The sequence below is a fragment of the Dreissena polymorpha genome, chromosome 13 (genome assembly GCF_020536995.1).
Source record: "Dreissena polymorpha isolate Duluth1 chromosome 13, UMN_Dpol_1.0, whole genome shotgun sequence".
Classification (NCBI taxonomy): Eukaryota; Metazoa; Mollusca; class Bivalvia; order Myida; family Dreissenidae; genus Dreissena; species Dreissena polymorpha.
Window position 1 is genome coordinate 4501356 of NC_068367.1, and position 20029 is coordinate 4521384.

General features: G+C 34.6%; 1 protein-coding gene across 5 annotated transcripts in view; it reads right to left on the reverse strand.

The window, feature by feature from the left end:
- LOC127855309 (reversion-inducing cysteine-rich protein with Kazal motifs-like) overlaps positions 1 to 20029 on the reverse strand; it is a 207139-nt gene that overhangs the window by 124748 nt on the left and 62362 nt on the right. Inside the window, exon 1 of one of the 5 annotated variants that reach the window (XM_052390767.1) lies at positions 43 to 250. The exons of the other annotated variants lie outside the window; for them this stretch is intronic. Coding sequence (XP_052246727.1) covers positions 43 to 112 — 70 coding nt within the window. The 5' untranslated portion in view covers positions 113 to 250. Of the gene's footprint in view, positions 1 to 42; positions 251 to 20029 lie in introns of those variants that run through there. 5 annotated transcript variants of the gene reach the window in all.

The following is a 20029-nucleotide window of genomic DNA, read 5'->3' on the forward strand; positions in this document are numbered from 1 at the left end:
TACAACTCAACTACAAAGAAACAGAAACTCGTTTGATCTTACCGTCACTGCTTACACGTAATACCAGCGTATCAAACAGAATTAAAACAGTTATTCCAACAAACGTGAACATAGCTCACGTTCCACAAAACATATCCAAAACACACAATTTAACTAGCCCTTGGACAGTTAGACGATTTGTGAGTGAACATTATTGAGCTCTCTTATAACAATACTGCACGGCTGTTCCTTTTAACACCCGCCGTTCATTGCAAATCCAACCGAGCGTGAACGTTTTCACTGTTGTAAAGCAATATGGCTAAACATGATTTACCGTATTCTCCTCGCGAATGGCGATTATGAATCATGGTATTCAACGCACGACTCAGCTTACCAGTACCATTCAATAATACTAGTAATAATAATTATTATTATTATTGTAATTATAATAATAATATCATTATTAATAACATAATTATGTAAAGAAGCAATCATTCTAGAACCTATCAAACAGAGTCACAATGACTTCAATACTATTGATGCGTATGTTTTAGACTTAACATATCGACCTTGTTCATAAAAGTGCGAGTGCAATTATACAGTATTATTATATTAATATTAAACAAAAAGCAATATTATTCGCACTCCGACAAACATGAATATGAAAACACGACAGCTACTAGAGTATTGATACCCGTACACAATAAGAATGCAGATGTCCCTAAATTTTATTAACTATGTAAAAGAAAACCATTACAGCTATATTGTATGCTATTGGAAATTTCATAAGCATTGACCATACGTGTGCTTTTGTACCAACATATATCGAAAGGATAATGACTTTCGCATGAAAATTAGCTTACAACTTAAAACTAGTCACTGCTTACATTAAGCGATAGTCACACGGCATAGCTTAAGATACAGTGCTTTTAAAATCAAGACCGTTAACAGTTAGCGGTACGATTGAAAAGAACCGCCTTATTCAATATATCTGCCTCACGGTATTATGACACTGAATGGGCCTATGATGCAAATTATTCTATTACATTATCGTGTTTTTCGTATGTTAAATGAACGGGATGAGCTTCATTTTCAACGTGAAAAGGGGAACAGTTTATGACAAATTACACTGTTAGTCGGAGATGCTATGAGCGTACATTTACGAGTGCATACATTAAAGCAAATTTCGGCGAGGATTTTCAAGGATAATGTTTAAGTGAGGGTCAAAACACACCAGGGCAAATGTTGAGTTCATAATAGAAATGTAGTTGAATGGTAATAGGTCTTGAATGTTATTAATTAATAAGAGTATATATGGGCCTGGTAGCTGAAAACTTAACGACCAGTATCTAGATTAAAGCTAACGACCGTTTATTTTATGATCAAGTAATGTATGCGATTTAATTGTTAACCCTTTAATATATGCGTTAATTTTAAACACATTTGTTTGCTAGAATATTTTTTTTTAAATAAAAGCATTGCTTTTTTAAATTAATTTTATTTGGGCATGAAGTTAACATACAGTTAAAGTTTTCAGCAACGTTTACTATTGATGACGCTACGTACCTACGAAAACACAAAACCGAGTAAAATTACATTCGAGAAACAATACACAATGTGCAATTACACTTACTATTGCTGAAAAATATAATTATTTTACTTATACTTGTGATATTACGGACTGCATACGCCACATCACATCCAGCGTTTAACTAGTGCATTCAAGTCTAATTGTTTTCAGTTTTGCATTTAAAATTATATATGTTCACACCAACAAAAGCGTGTATTGGTAGTCCTGTGGTATCTCAAGCACACAGTAAGCCTTTAGCTTGTAATTTACGTCGACATCGCTACGTTTTAAAAATACGACGATAATGCTTTGTTGACGAATCTTTATATATAGATGCACTTAAAGCGTGCATGTTCAAATCGTTAAAACGTCCGTTGTTTCAACCTTGTTTAGAGTTAATATGTGATAAATGTCCATAAATACTGTATATCCATGGGCATACAAATGCGGACATAATCATTTTAGTGATCAGAACCATTTGAAATCGTAAATCCGTCGATTGCAGTAGCCCCGCTGTAGGCTATGTATATTACAAACATATCGTCCACCTAACATATTGAAATAGTTAACATAGTACAGTATGCAATGTAATTGTGTACGTACATTACTGAAATCATCGTAAGTCTCTGTACCAATCGAGTTACAGAGACATTTAATGCGAACTTGCGACGAGGGTGTTTTTTTTTCAAAAACCAGCGGCGACCTTACAATGTCCTTGCGTGTTTGCTTGTCCCTATCGATTGATACGACCGAACATTTATTACAAGGTCGCCGCAAAATAACTGTAAGCGTGAGGCAACATTTGCAGTGTCAAAACGTACGTAGACCCTTAGGTGACGACGTTTTTGTTTTGTTCGATTGCAATATCATCGTAAAAATAGTGGAAGTCCGCGGAAACAAACCGACGGTGTCAAAACATGGTATATCATTTCACCGACACAAAACGAGTGCTAGTAGGTGTTTTACAACTGCAGCAATTAAGTGAAAATGGCGTACACTGCTTACTTGAAGCTTTCCGAAAGTTGTAAACTAAAGTCCGTACAATCATAAAGTTTGAATTAAAGTCTCAGAGCATGAAAAGAAGAGTCCGACTAAGCGTACGCTAATTCCGCCCTCCCTCCTCAAAGGTGAAATAAAACAGAATTCATAGTCTGAGAAAATACCACAAGTGGCGTTTGCCGCAAGATGTTCGTGCACGTCGTCAAAGTTGCAAACCATCGATATTTAAATAGATAAGATAAGATAAGATAATCTTTTATTATAGTGACATGTGTTTACGTACAGGAGATTAACAGACATATATACAATGCATACAAGAACACCCGGCCTAATAGGCCTATAAGTCACCTTAACAACAGTGTAAAATATAACGTGATCATTATTATACAAATAGACAATGAAATATTTGAGCAACATACTTAGTTCAATGAATAAGTTAGCATCTTCTATATAATATATGTATAAGAACATAGCAAGAGTTCAATGATAATATGATATGTACAATTTTATCATAAGTAAGAAGACATATGCCTGAAAAATGTGTAATTCGTAGTTGATACTTAGAAGCCCATTTACATAATTATATTATTTTAAAGTTTTAACTGACACAGCATCATACAACAGATATTGTTACTTATATAAAATACTGCTTCTGATATAAAAAGCATTTACAACAAATTTCGCACACTTTCTTGGATGACATTTAACCAAGAGAACTAATTTATCTTTATTTGATTGACAGGTAGCATATTCTTCAGAGTTCAAAATGTTCCCAAATATAACTGATCTTGTGTTTTCATAAAGAGCACATTCAACAAGAAAATGAGTTTCATCTTCGACCAGTCCACTGTGACACAGCTTACACCGTCTTTGCTCGGGGGCTTCACCCACATACCTTCCGGTTTCGACCCTAAGTGGTAGAATTCCGGTTCTGAATTGCGCAAATAAGGCGCGTTCATTTCTTTTTAAGTTCAGTGTCAGATATTCTTCACAAACAAATTCAGTTTTGAAGGTTCTATATGTTCTTAACTTTGAAACACGTTCATAGTCTCTAGACCAAATTATTGAATAAAACTGAGTCATGCTTTCTTTAGCTAAATCCATTGGAATGGGGCGTTTACGGTTATAATAATTCGTAAGGTTAAGACTAGACATGACCGTTTTAAATTCACTACACCAGTTATTGTTATTTGATGAACTGTAATCCCTTTCAAATGCTCGTTTGGTTAATCTATATTCGTCAAGTTTTACAAGTCTATTCCAAAACCTAATCATTGCAAGCCATCTACGGTAAATGCTCGGTAACCACCCAATTTCACCTAGTAACGCTAATATAGGCGTAAATCTATGTACAAAATAACAAAATGCAGTTCCGCTATGGCCTTTGTGCATGTGTTGACGATGGTTTATTTCTCCTTATTGTGATGTAAATAAGTTTACGCAAATAATTAGTTAACTAATTTGAGACGGTATGTTGCGCGCGAAAATTAATTTGCTACTTTCAGGATTGGAGTTCATACTTTGATTTCAATCATAAAGCAGAGCACTTTAAATAGCATTGCAGTGATGTTCAAACAACTTTGCACGATCACTTATATGAGACGGTGTCTTAGGCGCAAAAACTTCGACGATTCCTTCATGGACAAGGTAAAAAAAAACAGACATAGCTATTGCATGTCTTCTGAAGAAGTTTAAAATAAAATGCAGAAATGGCATCCTACATGAGACGTATGTCGCGTGAAAAGACCCTGTGACAAGCTTTAAGTTCAGAGTCGTAATTGAAGTTCTATGTTTAAATTATTATATTTTTAACAGTTTATTGACAAAATAAGACATGTCCGCTTCAAAACTAGACCATGCATTGGAGGACTTTAAATTGAAACGCCACTCATTTTTACTTAAACGCAAATATCCCATGCCTACCTTCAGGGTCATTATTAATCTTTAAGGTTTGAGGTAAACATACTTTGTCACACTGATGATTTTATAATCTAGGACTTAACCATAAATCTGTGAGCTTGGTTGGTGGTCACCATACCGGACAGGAGGGGTTGCCCCTGTACTCCGGCTTCCCCCCACGGAACAAGACCACGCCAAAAAATTAAATATCTTTGCATTAGCTAGCTGTTTTTATGTTGTTATTTGCTCATAACATTGTGCTATTTATTACTAAACCAGTAAGCCTCCAGAACCAACTTAACGATATATTTCGTTACCTTTCTTAGTGGGGTCTTAAAATAAATGTAAATAAAACGAAAATTTGCATATTTGAAAACGAAAAAGCATGTGCAACTATTGATGGTCAATTAATAACGAGTTTATTGAAAGAGTCGATATTTTTGTACCTGGGTATAAATTTCCATTACACTGGAAATACATGTCTAATACTGTAAAAATATTAAATGAACAATTCCTTAGAGCATATTATCATCTTGTATCTCTTTTGAGCCGTGTCAAGTTAGAAATCAAAATCAACCTATCGCATTTTAATTCATAAGTAGCGCCAATCATACTGTATGGCTTTGAAGTTTGGGGCATCTATGACAACTCTGATGTTGATATATTGCATTACAAATTTTGCAAAAATAATCTCTGTGAAAAACAATCTACTTCTTACTTTGCTGTACTTAGTGTTATAGGTCGATTCCATTTAGCCGTTATAGACACACTAAGGGCATTGCGTTATTGGATGAAAATTATAAGTAATCAGAATTCAATATTATATCACGTGTTTATGGGACAGATGAATATTTTAACCAATGTTAATTGTACAAAGAATAATCTATGGTGCCGGGCTTTCAAATAACGTTAAGACACACATATGCTTAATTCTCCTTAATTACCGGGCAACATTGAATGCATGGTAGCTCAAAGGCTAAAAGATCAATTTGTGCAAGAATGGAATGATACTTAAGCTTCACTGACCAAAATGGACTTCCACCTAAAATTTAAAAAAAGTTTTGAATACGAAAAGTTATTTGACGTCATATCCAATGAAAATTCTAGAATCCAAATGAGCACAGTTCTCATTGTTTTGAAATAGAAGTTGGTAGATATAAATGTTTGTGAATCAGAATATCACATTTTACTGTGTTTTCCAGTATAAAAAGTATGGCGCTTAAAATTTATTATTATGACATCCTGGTCTACCATAAAGTAAATACATATCAATCATGCCTTGCACAAATGCTTTAAAGCTAAAAAAAATATATTGCAAATGTTTTGGTGGAAGATTTTAAACTTAAATCAGAGAAAGTAAATCTTTTAGCTGCTGTATAATTGCGTGTTTACACAATGCATTTATTGCCTAGTCTTACATGTTATTTGCTATTATGCCAAAAAAAAATTGTCATATTTGTTTACCTTATAAAAGTTATGCTGTAATGTGTATGGTTCTATGTATTGGCCATCTCTCGTTTGCATATATGTTCTTGGCCAAAGGCAGAATTCCGGATTGCCAATAAAATATGCAATTAAAAAAAGATAAAGCTGGAAATTGCAGCTTCAGTTCTAAACTAAATTTTAACGTTCATGATCAAAGTAAGTTAACTCTTTCAGTGCTGGAACCTAATTTTGAAGGCCTCTGCAAACAGTTTGGATCAAGATGAGACGCCACAGAACGTGGCGTCTCATCAGGATCCAAACTGTTTGCTATTCTGATAGTATTCATTGAAAAAAAATCAAAGAAAATGCTATTTTTAGAAATTCTGCAGACGACGTTTTAGCAGACGACAAATTTCCCAGCATGCAAAGGGTTAATTTGGCAGGATTGCTGGGACACACTCCGAATCCTCACATAATGTAGCTTCAGGACTTTATAAACTTTGAAAAACACACACCCACGCACGCACACACGTGTATTGGAATATTTGGACATGCACAAGACCACATCGTTTCCTTAAAGGAGACTTTTGAAAATCAAGTCTAAATACAGCCATTACTGTCAATGCTATGCGTCAAAGCGCTTTACCACGGGGTATTAATCAGCGAAGGTAATAACTAACTAGGGCAGAATACTGCTAAAAAGATTAAATGAAACTTACATATTTACCTCCTTTTAATCAATAATCGATTGATAATCAGATCCCGGCTGCAATATGAAACTCACATACTTGTTTTAGCGTGGAATCCGCATAGTGCGTTAGACTTTCATCGTTTTTACTGCTGTTATTTAAGTATTTGCTTATCATGAAATCACGACCTAACGCATTCGAAAAAACGGTACAATCAATAGTTTTTCTAGGTCCAGTTACAAAAAAGATATTCTTCAAAAGATATATATTAACTGTTTTCCTGAGAATTTGTCTCCATTTTCAAGTTGTAACACATTGTTAAGATACGAGTCCTCACATGCTAATCAAGGACGACACTTTCCGCCTAAACTTTGCTGACGTTTATGCTCTTCTCAGAAAGACCTTTGGACTGCCGCTTCTACCCGTGGATGCCATTCGACCTGCTTTCGACACATTACGGACGAAATCGGACACTGACGCGACGGACCAATATTTTGACTAGCTAGAACGGACATGGATGACGAATGAAATGTGGCCCATTGAAAGTTGGTGCGTCTTCGGTCGGTCCATACGCACTTACAACGACTGTGAGGGCTGGCATCATCGCCTGAACCGTCGTGCCAATTAAGAAAGGGAATCTCCCCTTTTATTTGTTAGTCCAGCTCCTGTTCGAAGAGGCCAAGATGTTGAACTCCCAGGTGCGTTTGGTGCGAGAGAGGAAGTTGCGAAGGTACCAGACGAAGCAGACGCTCAAGATACAGGGGAAGCTGTGGGGAGTCTGGAAACGCTACAACGATCGTAGCATCTCAACAAGTCAGCTGCTGGATTTGTGTTCATCAATGTACGGGCCAGTGTAAATAGTGTGTAAATGTTTTATGAATAACACTTGTAAATAAAATCAATAAAATCATGTACACCAATTGAATGTTGATAATATTTGCTCAATAATTAACATTTGTATGTAATGTTATGTATGTATATGCTATTGTTATGAATAACACTTGTAAATAAAATTATGTACTTAATTTTTGAATGTTGATACTATTTGCTCAATAATAACAATTATAATGTTATGTATGTATATGCTATTATTATGAATAACACTTGTAAATAAAATCATGTAGATAAATTGAATGTTGATAATATTTGCTCAATAATAACATTTCTAATGTTGTGTATGTATATGCTATTGTTATTTGTAGATACATATGTTTCTAATAAACCCTTAACAAAAAGTTGTTTTTCTTATATATTTCTCTTGCTATTCATCTGTACTGTTTACATTTAACATAGTTTATAAAAATGTAGTAGTTATGTAACTGTTGTAATGTATAATATTAAATGCAAGAGTTAATAAAACGATTTCATCGAACTTCTAATTTGCCTAATCTTAAAGTATTTGTCCATACCCCACCCACTTTTTAATGTTTCGTTTTTATTTAAACACAATAAAATATGAAATAAAGCATAAACATAACCGAAATTGAGTCAATGATACTAGGCTTTTAAGCTGGGTTCCCACTGCCGATCAGATCAACTCGATCAAGCCCGACCAAGCGGTCGGGTACTGGTCTGGTTCGGTCGGCATGAGTGGTCAGGGGCGGTCGGGCTTCCTACCCGATATTTTTTGACATGTCAAAACATATCGAGTAGCGGTCGAGTAGGAAATTGATCGAGAAGCGCTCGGGAAGTGGTCGTGTATTAGTCGAGTAGAAGATCGAGTTGATCGTGAAGCAATCGTGTGGCGATCGGATTGACATCTTTTACACGATCTGTACCCGATCCGCTCGACCTCTACCCGAGTTATTTAAGATCGCAACACGATCCACTCGACCTCTATTCGATTTGATGTACATATTTACTAGACTGCTTCCTGACGGCTACTCGACCATACACGATCACTTCCCGATTGCTATTCGACCATACACGAGCTCTATACCCGATCCGCTCGATCTCTACCCGAGTTATTTTAGATCGCTTTGTACGACTGTAGTACGACCATCACGATCTGGTCGTGTGAAGATCTGGTGGCGATCGAGCTGAGGTCCACTTGGTCGAGCTGAGATCGTATAGGGCTCGCGTAGAGGTCGAGATGATCGAGCGGAAATCGGAAAAATGGTTGAGTGGACGTCGTGAATGAGTCATGTGGGGTCGTGTGTTATCGACAAGAGGTCGAGAAGAAGTCGTGTATACCATTTTTAGTCGAGCTTGGTCGAGTTTGGTCGGGATATTTCTGTGATCGGGATGATCGAGTTGATCGAATCGGCAGTGGGAACCCAACTTTAACAAATTACAAGAAAATGATACCATATACGCTATGATGGGGCGAGTCGTTATGTATGTGGGGCGAGTCGTTATATAGGTGCGGCGAGTCGTTATAAACATGGGGCGAGTCGTTAGTAATTCGGAGAAAAAGTCCGGGTACAATTTATTGATGAAAATGAAAGAAATTTGAAGCAAAACGAATCTCTGATATTTTTTTCTAAGATATATATGAATTCAGATTTATAACACAAATTACGGAGAAACACGTGCTAAAAATTGCAGTTATTTATCTATGTAAAGTTCTTTTTTATAAACTGCAACTGTAGGGGTTTTGTTTGTAATTAAAAATCATACATGTTTAAAATTAATCAAACTTATTGTAGGGGATAAAGTCGGGAGACATTTTACTCAAAAACTCCATGACTCTAGGGGTCAGTGGTTCGATCCCAGTGGAGGTTAACGTTTTTTCTTCTTTTTTAAAATTGTATTCTTATTTTTTACAGGAGAATTTTAGTTCAAATGTTTAAATTTACCAATATAAAGAATTTAAAGCAGTTAATGACAAGCTTTAGTACATGCCAAAATCCGTTGGACAGTCCCTTTAATATTGATTTGTGTATTGTTCATGTGGTTTTCTGTTTGCTTTTAATTTTTTATTGACACTATTATCTTCACTTTCATCTCATTATTTGGACACTAATTTCTATTAAAAGACAATACTTAATAATTTAAACATATCAACATCATGTTTTATACGTCTTCTTTCGATTTCAGCAACTTTTACAAAGGTTATGACATAGAGTTGACATTTAACTTTAATGCACTTATACTGACTCTCGGTACTTGAGGAATATTTACTTGCGTCAAGAAACCATCTTCATATATCAGATAAATCATTTAAAGGACAATCATATTTTACTTAACTTTATTGGACAATTGCCTTTTTATGACGAAAATCCTTCAATATTAACTGCCGTAGAAACAAATCCAAAACCACTGTCCGCCATTGTTCTTTATTTTTTCGCCCGGTAAATTCGCGGTAAATAGGTTAAACAGCACCAATATTAAATTAAACATGAATAATCAAAGCTCTGACATACCTTTCAAAGTAGCGATCAATAATTTATGAAAAAAAATAATTTTATGGAATTTTAGACATCTGATCAAATAAAATATATAGCACAGTTATTTTCAAGCACTATCATATTTTTTCGATACGACAATTAACTGAATTTTAAAAATTCAAATATTGTTCAAATCTGAGGTTTACAACCTTTTAATTATCACAAATCGATTCGAATCTGTAGCGAGAGATGACTTCTGTGAGATTTAACAAGCAAGTCACGAAGTCTTGTTTAAAAACAAAATCCAGAGGGCGTTAATGAAATATCGCGAGTCAACCCAACCCGTGAGTTAACTGGGTTTGAATATTATACATATGCCTACTTTCCCAATGCAGTACCAATATCCGAAGATAATATTTTCTTGTGCTATTGCCGCACTAAATGCACATTGGATAATACTACAATATCGGTCATTAAAGGGGCCTTTTCACGTTTGGGTAAATTGACAAAATTGAAAAAAGTTGTTTCAGATTCGCAAAAATAGCCATTATATGCATCTTTTGACGATTTAAAAACCTGAAAATTATAAAGCGTTGCAACGCGAAACGAATTAATAATTTGGAGAGTTCTGTTGTTGTCGTTATATTCTGTGAAACTTTACGAGGTTTGGTTATATAAAGTATAAAATGCATCCGACATTGTATAAGGAACGATGGCCGAGAGGCTTAATTGGGAGACTTTTTACTCCAGTACTCCAAGGGTCTGTGGTTCGAGCCCTTCGGAGGGTTTCGTTTTTTTGCTTTTTTAAATTTTATTCTTGATTTTTTTACTGGAGAATTTAAGATCCAATGTTTACATTTATCAATATAAAGACTTTAATGACAAACTTCAAAACATGCCAAAATCTGTGAAAAGGCCCCTTTAAAATATGCTGCAAAGAAAAAACTATTACTATGTTAATCTGCGTTCAGCAGGGGTTGCCTGATCTCCAGGTGGCAAATCGTTGGAATTTCCAGTTGCCCCACCCACTCGTGAATTCTCCATTCATTCCATTGTCCCAGGGGGTCTGGCTCGACCCAAAGGTCGATTCACGGGCTGTGCGTTCAATTGGTTACCTCTGCCGCGTCCGCGGGTAACAGCAGGTCGCGATGTGAATGTTTTACTCATCTTATAAGTATTTACGTTTCATCTTATCTAATCGAAACTTTGTTCTATTTAACGTTACTCCACTTTCACTTTCGTTTCTAGTAAACAAAGTTTGTGTAAAAACCGGCAATTTAATATTCCAAGGATCTATCGAAAAACACGTAACATTTTATCTGAGCTTGCATCAGCAATATTGTTTGTTAATTATATACTATTTTTCAGTATTGTACAATTTCGTACAATTTACAATAAAAGTATATAAAATATTGCCAGTATTTATGTTGGTTTCGTTCTTGAATATATGGAATGTGTGCAGAGATCCCAGTTCTACTTCGTACTTCCTACAGTCAATTGCTGACTATTACAGGAAGGCCTATTATAGGCAGAAATGGACACTGTCAAGTCCGTTTCCTGGGAAGAACCACTACTTGGTGCCTATAGAGGAGATAATGATAACGCTCCCCGAGTAAAGAGCGTACCCAATCGGGACTCCTCGGACAATTCCGCCATATCGGCGATCGTCTCTCGGGTGTATTTGGTGGAAGGATATGTCTAACGCCTCTAGGCGGAAGATGTTACACCGAAAATATAGTTCGGGTTACACACCATTAAATTTGCACTAAATTAACTGATAATATAGATATAGAAGGACCAATATCTCTGAGGAGTAATATAATAGACTATTTGTTTCTGTTATTGTTAAACATTAGTTGTCATTACATACAAAATATTCAAATGTTAATTAAATGTTTAGAAAGCCAATTAGTTGTTTCTTGAAGTGTAAACAACACCATTATTCAAACTTAAAGAACCAGTATTTCTTAAATTGCATTAATTATCGGTACAACATTGCGGATGTTCTGCAGGGCAACAAACTTTGAGATTTTATCCATATGTTTAGGTTCTATACAATAAACAATCGTACAACACTGTACAGTGGTACAGGGAGAACTCTTCGGTGTAATATAAGAAATAGTAAAATCCACTTAGATCCCCCCCAAAAAAACAACATTATTATAGTGACAAGCCAAGCTGTCACAAACTGTATACCGACAAAAGCCATATGGCTCTCAGTGGGGTTTACTATTACCAGTATTGAGACACCTAAAGGGTTTCGCAGGATGGAATAAGTGGAGAGCTTGATTGAATTTGAAAAACAATTCTTTCTGTGCATTTGATGATGGCAACCATACAGTACTTCCGGCATATTTTAGCCTAGGCAACTTAATTTCAGATGCTGTTATTCTGGCCAGGCCGATACTCTTTAGCTGGGCAACCAAAACACTAAATATGGTCAACTGTGCAGGCAACAATTGTAACTAGAAGTGGCGCGGCAGAGGCCGACGCGTATCCCCATGCTGCATGTTTGACCCAGTAAGCATTTTAATGAACCTTGTGGTGAATATAATGGATCAGCCTTGTTTTAGCCTTAAGTGTAAATTGGTTATTCCAATACTGTGGAGACACCAATAACACCGATAAACAAATTAAGAATACAGTTTTTTATGCCCCCGGTAGGGTGGCATATAGTTTTTGAACTGTCCGTCAGTCTGTCTGTCTGTCTGTACTTCCGTCTGAAAACTTTAACATTGCCCTAACTTTGCAATATTGAAGATAGCAACTTGATATTTGGCATGCATGTGTATCTCAAGTAGCTGCACATTTTGAGTGGTGAAAGGTCAAGGTAATCCTTAAAGGTCAAATATATGGCTTTAAAGCGGCGCAATAGGGGGTATTGTGTTTCTGACAAACACATCTCTTGTTTTTAATTGAAAAACCAAAGACATTGTTGGAATTTGACTTATTTAAGGCATCGTGTAAACATTTTAAAACTCAATTTTCCACAATATGAAACAACTTTTTTAAAAGGCACCATTAAAAGCTCCTCCATCCCCTTATAATGCACGCTAAACCAAGAATCAGTTTTTTATAAGATTATCCTTCAAAATGGGCAAAAGTCCGGGGCAATACTGTCAAAATGCCCTTTAACAACTCTTGTGACATGCACCTGTAGTCTTTTTTCTCTGTATTTTTTTTTACAGCGAAACACATAATGGCATCATCATAGATGTATAGCTCAGAATTCATTTTATACTATATAAATATGTTATGTGGTCTTATTTATACAAAATAACCTGGATATTTATGAAAAAACACCATCTCCCTGTAAAGAGAGATGGCATTTGTTCGCCATAAACATTTATATATTCAGTAAATTATAAGCAACAAACATGAAAAATTCAGTCCCCCAGTCATTGAGATTTTAAAGAGTTCAACTTTGCTTAAGTAATAATGCATCAATGTTGATTCTAACAAAAAAAAGGGTAGTCATTTATGCCTAAACAGTTCTGCTTTCCAGATGCAAGCACGTCAAACACAAACTTTAAACCATTTATAGTCTTAATTATTAAACAAGAGGGCCATGATGGCCCTGTATCGCTCCACTGCTGAAAAAAAGGCTGAAACAAGTATTCTCGGCATGTGCAAATACTTAAATATAGGCCCTATTTAAGCACATGTACACTTTTGTGACCCCCTGGTCACATTTAACCCCAGGGGCATAATTTGAGCAAATTTTGTAGAGGACTACTATATTTCACTACATACAAAATGTGGTAGCCCTAGGTCCTAGAGTTATGGACAAGAATATTTTAAAAGTTTTCACAAAATAAGCAAGATATAAGCGTATATAATGTTCAATTTTGTGACCCGGTGGTCAGGGTCATATTTGACCCAATGGGCATTATTTGAACAAAGTTGGTAGAAGACTATAAGATGCTACTGCATACCAAATTTGGTAGCCAAAGTCCAAATAGTTTTCGACAAGAAGATTTTTAAAGATACCACAAAATAGGTGCTTTATAAGCGTCAATTCAATTTTGCGACCCCTCGGGAAGGGTCCAAGTTGACCCCAGAGGCATTATTTGAACACATTTGGTAGAGGTTTATTTTAGATGTCACTACATACCAAATTTGGTAGCCCTAAGCCCAATGGTTATGGACAAGAATTTTTGAAGTTTTCACAAAATAGGCCTTATATAAGCATATGTTCAATTTTGTGACCCTGGGGGCAGAGTCAAATTTGACCCCAGGGGCATAATTCGAACAAATTTGGTAGAGGACTATTAGATGTCTCTACATACAAAATTAGATAGCCCTAGGCTCAATGGTTATGGACAATAAGATTTTGAAAGTTTTCACAAAATAGACCTTATATAAGCAAATTTTCAATTTTGTGACCCCTGGGGCAGGGTCAAATGTGACCCCAGGGGCATAATTTGACCAAATTTGAAAGAGGTTCACCCCAGGAACATTCCTGAGAAATTTCATCAGAATTGGACCTGTAGTTTAGGAGATGTTTAAAGGAAAAGTTAACGCGCGGACGGACGCACGCGGGACAAACACAGGACCATGACATAAGCCCCGCTTGTCTTTGACCAGTGGAGCCTAAAAGATATTCGGCGTATATCCTGATTTTGTAATATAGTACGAAAAATAGCAATTTTATTTGATTCTGTGGTAGAAACAAAGAAGGACCCTTTTCTTTTCAAAGTAAAAGTTTTATAATTATTTTTATTTATTTTTTTTTTACATTTTTTGTTTAATTCAATATAGTACTTACAATGTATACATGTATATGATCATACAACAAAGTGATTGTACAAAGCAATAACGTTCAGACATGTACTATACAAGATATGCTAATATATATACTTTTTTTGGTTTCCTTAAGATTAAGACAAAAACCAAAAAAACTGGGTAAATATGGTTTTTCTTTGGTTGTTTGTGATAGGTGTTGTTTTTTTTAAAGAGAAAAGAAAAGAACAACAGAAGAGCAGTTATGAAAAATGATGAGTTGTATAAAGTGGGAAGAAAGCATAATGGACTTGTGTGTTTTGTTGTATATTCACAATGATCTTATAAGATTGAAAAAATTATACACAAATATTTTAGAAAGATAAACTAACATTAGAGTAAAATGTATATAAGTGGACAAACATTATGAGAATTTTATCCGATTCCATTTTTGTTCAAAGATTTGTAATGTGTCATTACTGAGGGCTATTTCTTTCTCAATCTGGATTTTTAGTGGACAAAAACAATTAAAATTTGGAACTTGTTTTTTGTACTTCATGTTGAAGATAAAAGATGTTTAAAGGAAAAGTTAACGCACAGACGGACGCACGCACACACAGCGAACACAGGACCATGACATAAGCCCTGCTGGTCCTTGGCAAGTGGAGCTAAAAAGATATTCGGCGTATATCCTGATTTTGTAATATAGTACGAAAAATAACGTTTTTATTTTATTCTGTAGTAGAAACAAAGAAGAACCCTTTTCTTTTCAAAGTATAAGTTTTATAATTATGATAAATTGCCAGGACATAATTATGGGCCTTTGTTTTTGACATCTGATATCTTGTGAACCTAATAATGGTGCCCTAATACGAATGATACATAACATGAAGTAAAACAAAACAAAATTACTGCGTAAGTGTGTGTGAGATAGAGAAAATTATCAAAAAACATTGAAAATTTTATTTGCATATTAAATACAACACACTTTGACAACAAAAAGTATTGTTTGTATAATCAATATGAACACAATCTAAGTTGCTGCTAATATGGGATCCCCACCAGGATTTGAACCTGGATTTCCTTTCCATATAGAAAGGTGTGTTTGCTTACACTATAAGGATGTTCCAATAACAGCAATAATATTGGTTACAATTATTTCTGTCAACTATATTAATTGTTTTATTAAGTCTTGACACAAAACGTATAAATAAACTTTTTAAGCTTTTTAAAAACAATTTATTCTCCATCAATTTTTTAAGGCAACTGTCACATTGATAATGACATGTATCATAAGGGCTCGCCTTTAAAGCTACTCTCGATCAGAAACTCATGTTTTTCCACAAACACTGAACCTGAAATCAGAAAAAGATTATTTAAAACCACTTTTTTTGTTATAGAAACAATTAAATGCCTTTTTTATTTCAATAGATAATTGATCCCCATAAACATCTGGACATATAACCCAACAACTTGTTGAAAATGTGTTTGCTTATTTACATCTGTGAGTACATGTGTTGGTACATGTGACAGTGAGGCGGTAAGAAACTGCAACAACTAAATCGAAACAAATATTCAGATAACTACAATGGTATGTTACTTATGCTAGCAATTAAGTAGCAAATAATGAGAATATCTAAATATGACATTTTGGGCTGCACTAACTATTAAGATCTATATAATGTTCAATGAACTTTATATACAAACAGGGCCGAGTTGCAACATTTTACAAGATAAAACGTTTGATTACTTGTACTGTAAGAAATAACACTTTTTAATTGATGTAACATGCATCAAAATAATCCCAAATAGTTTAAACAAAAAACACAGAAATATTAATTGACTAGATAGTAGATTGACATGAACAGACAGTAAAATAGAGTTTTGGAATGGTCATGTTCATCAGATCATGTACAAAATTGGGACAATCATAGCTCTACACAGTTTCCAACTAGTATTTTAAATGTAAAAGAAACAGATGAAGAAAAAAAGATGTACACAGAACATATGCTTGGAAAGTTCTGGGATTATTTCATCAAAATTTCTTCAAGAAAGTATCATGTACTGAAAAGTTTAGCTTAATAAAAAAAAACACTTAACAATATATATATAATATTCTAGATATTCACATATAAACATTGTTACTGAACTCAACAGAAAACAATTTAAAAGTTTCAATGACTTAACATATCGTTGTTGAAAAAAAGAGGCGCTTGCTGCACTGGTAACAACACAATTATATAACGTGATAATTTGCTCATAAAATGTCCATAATCAAGAATTAGGTAAACATTGTGGGCAGTCAATCGTTTGGCGTATGGGTGTTTGAACTAAATTGCATCCGATAAACAAAATGGCAGCAAAAGCTATTGATGTTATGTACATTGAAAACCCGCAGAACTAGATACAATAAGCGCTTGGTGAAATCTACAATTAATTATGCTCACCATCTTGAAATAAAAAGTTCTTCAGCAAGCGTCGATTCTTTCTTGGGTCTGATGCGCAATTCACAACTGATTGATTATTATGCCACTTGAAGTGATTAATAGTAATAACACATTTAATTAATATATCAGTGAACTAAATCTTGCATTAGACTAACACTAGTGTAAATTATTACTTTTTTTGACTTGATACATTGACATGTTTAACTATGCTGTTTACTATAGATAAGAGTGGGTTTCACTAAACACTGCAAAGACACACACAGTCTAGCAAAGGCTACAAAGACAAGTAAAGTCAGATAAAAACACAAATAAGTTAACCAGTGTATCCTTTATTTAATAAATTTAAGACTATTAGGGGAATATATTTAGGAGAAACAAAGATTTTAACATTAATAACTGTTTTTATTTGGTCTACAGTAGTTTTGATATAATTCCAGGCAAGGTATAACAAAGGCAATCCAAGAGTTACAGTGGGTTTATTGGACCTTGCAGCATGTGTTTGACTTTGTGTACCTTTGCTACACTTTGTGTGTGTGTTTTTGTAGTGTTTAGTGTGAGCGTTACGGCATGTAAACAATAGCTTCTTTTCATTTTAGAGACATGTGATTAATGCTATAATGCTTCTTAAACTAAGGAAAAACGTTTCGGTGTAATGTTTAGAGAATGTTTTTTATCATGTTTTTAATTTATTGTAATAAACATGTACATGTTCTTTAAAATATATTCATATTTCTGTTCAAATGATATGCATCCATTGTTTACAGTGATTTTTGTATTATTAGCTAATGTACAATTCGGATGTAATCATTTGGGACCTACTGGCGGGAATTTTTATATGAATTTGACTGGTCATGATTAAAGGTAAACTAAGGTCAAAAGTGACGTTAAACAGCTATGCTGAAAAAAAGAAAGGAAGTCTTCCTTAACTGAGCTCAATCCACTGACCCTTGGAGTAAAAGTCAAGCGCTTAAACCAATGGGCCATCAGTGCTTCCATAGTCAGTGGTTGATTTTATACTTTATACATGTATAAGCATTCCTTGAAATATCACACAATCAAACAATAAAAAAAGAACTCTCCAAAATTATTTGTGTCATTAAATGCAATATTGATAAATGTAAACATTCGATCTTAAAAGCTCCAATACAACACAAGAATAAAATAAAATAAAAAAGTAACCCTCAACTTGGCTAGAACCATTGAGTCCTGGAGTAAAAGTCTACCGCTTAGACCACTCGGCCTTCCATGCGTATACAATGAGTGATGTATTTTATACTTTATGTAAGCAATCCTTGTAGTGTCACAAATTATAACGAAAACAGTCAATTTAAAGGTGCCAGTTAAAAATCTACAATAGAATTAAAATAAGGAAAAAAAGTAGCCCTCATCAGGGCTAGAACCAATGACCCCTAGAGTCCTGGATTTAAAGTCTACCATTTAGACTACTCAAACATCCGTGCTTATTGAATGAAGGATGTATTTTATACTATATATAAGCATTCTTTTTAGCTTCACAAAATATAAGGACAACAACAGATTTCTCCAAAGTATTCAATCGTTTCGCGTTGCAACGCTGTATAATTTTCAGGCTTTTAAATCGTCAAAAGATGCATATAATGGCTATTTTAGAGCATGGTTAATGTTCAGTATTACTGTTACCTTGCAAATATCATAACTAAAACCAAAATATGCAAATCTGAAACATAGTTTTAAATTTTCTCAATTTACCAAAACATGAAAATTTAAAATTAACTTAATGTCATAGTCCAAATAATTAGACGTAATCTACCAATGTATACATGTATCGACCTCATATTTGTAGGATAGCTGAAATTATTCGCGTTCAGAATAAATCTGAGCCAAGAGTCTGCCAAAACAGAAATCATCAAAAGACTATTGCAGCAATTTATATTGACTACATGAAGTCATTATTGATAATTAATACTATAGGAGTACTCAATGTCAATACTGGAAACTTTCCATTTAAACAAGTGTAATTATGTTGTGGGAATTCACAGATTTACACTTAATATTATTTAAAGAATGTAATCTTGAAACAGACGAGCTACAAACAACACATTTTAATGTTTCTTCTTTACGTCAGGTTTGAAACCGTTGGGCCGCCATCTTGTTTTCAAAAGTAGTTCCAAATCCAATATGACGGCCGCCTTCGTACATCAGAGAGACGGTGTGGTGTAGCCCACTGTCCGATGCGTTCAGATTGGAGCGTACCCAATCGGGACTCCTCGGACAATTCCGCCATATCGGCGATCGTCTCTCGGGTGTATTTGGTGGAAGGATATGTCTAACGCCTCTAGGCGGAAGATGTTACACCGAAAATATAGTTCGGGTTACACACCATTAAATTTGCACTAAATTAACTGATAATATAGATATAGAAGGACCAATATCTCTGAGGAGTAATATAATAGAATATTTGTTTCTGTTATTGTTAAACATTAGTTGTCATTACATACAAAATATTCAAATGTTAATTAAATGTTTAGAAAGCCAATTAGTTGTTTCTTGAAGTGTAAACAACACCATTATTCAAACTTAAAGAACCAGTATTTCTTAAATTGCATTAATTATCGGTACAAACATTGCGGATGTTCTGCAGGGCAACAAACTTTGAGATTTTATCCATATGTTTAGGTTCTATACAATAAACAATCGTACAACACTGTACAGTGGTACAGGGAGAACTCTTCGGTGTAATATAAGAAATAGTAAAATCCACTTAGATCCCCCTAAAAAAACAACATTATTATAGTGACAAGCCAAGCTGTCACAAACTGTATACCGACAAAAGCCATATGGCTCTCAGTGGGGTTTACTATTACCAGTATTGAGACACCTAAAGGGTTTCGCAGGATGGAATAAGTGGAGAGCTTGATTGAATTTGAAAAACAATTCTTTCTGTGCATTTGATGATGGCAACCATACAGTACTTCCGGCATATTTTAGCCT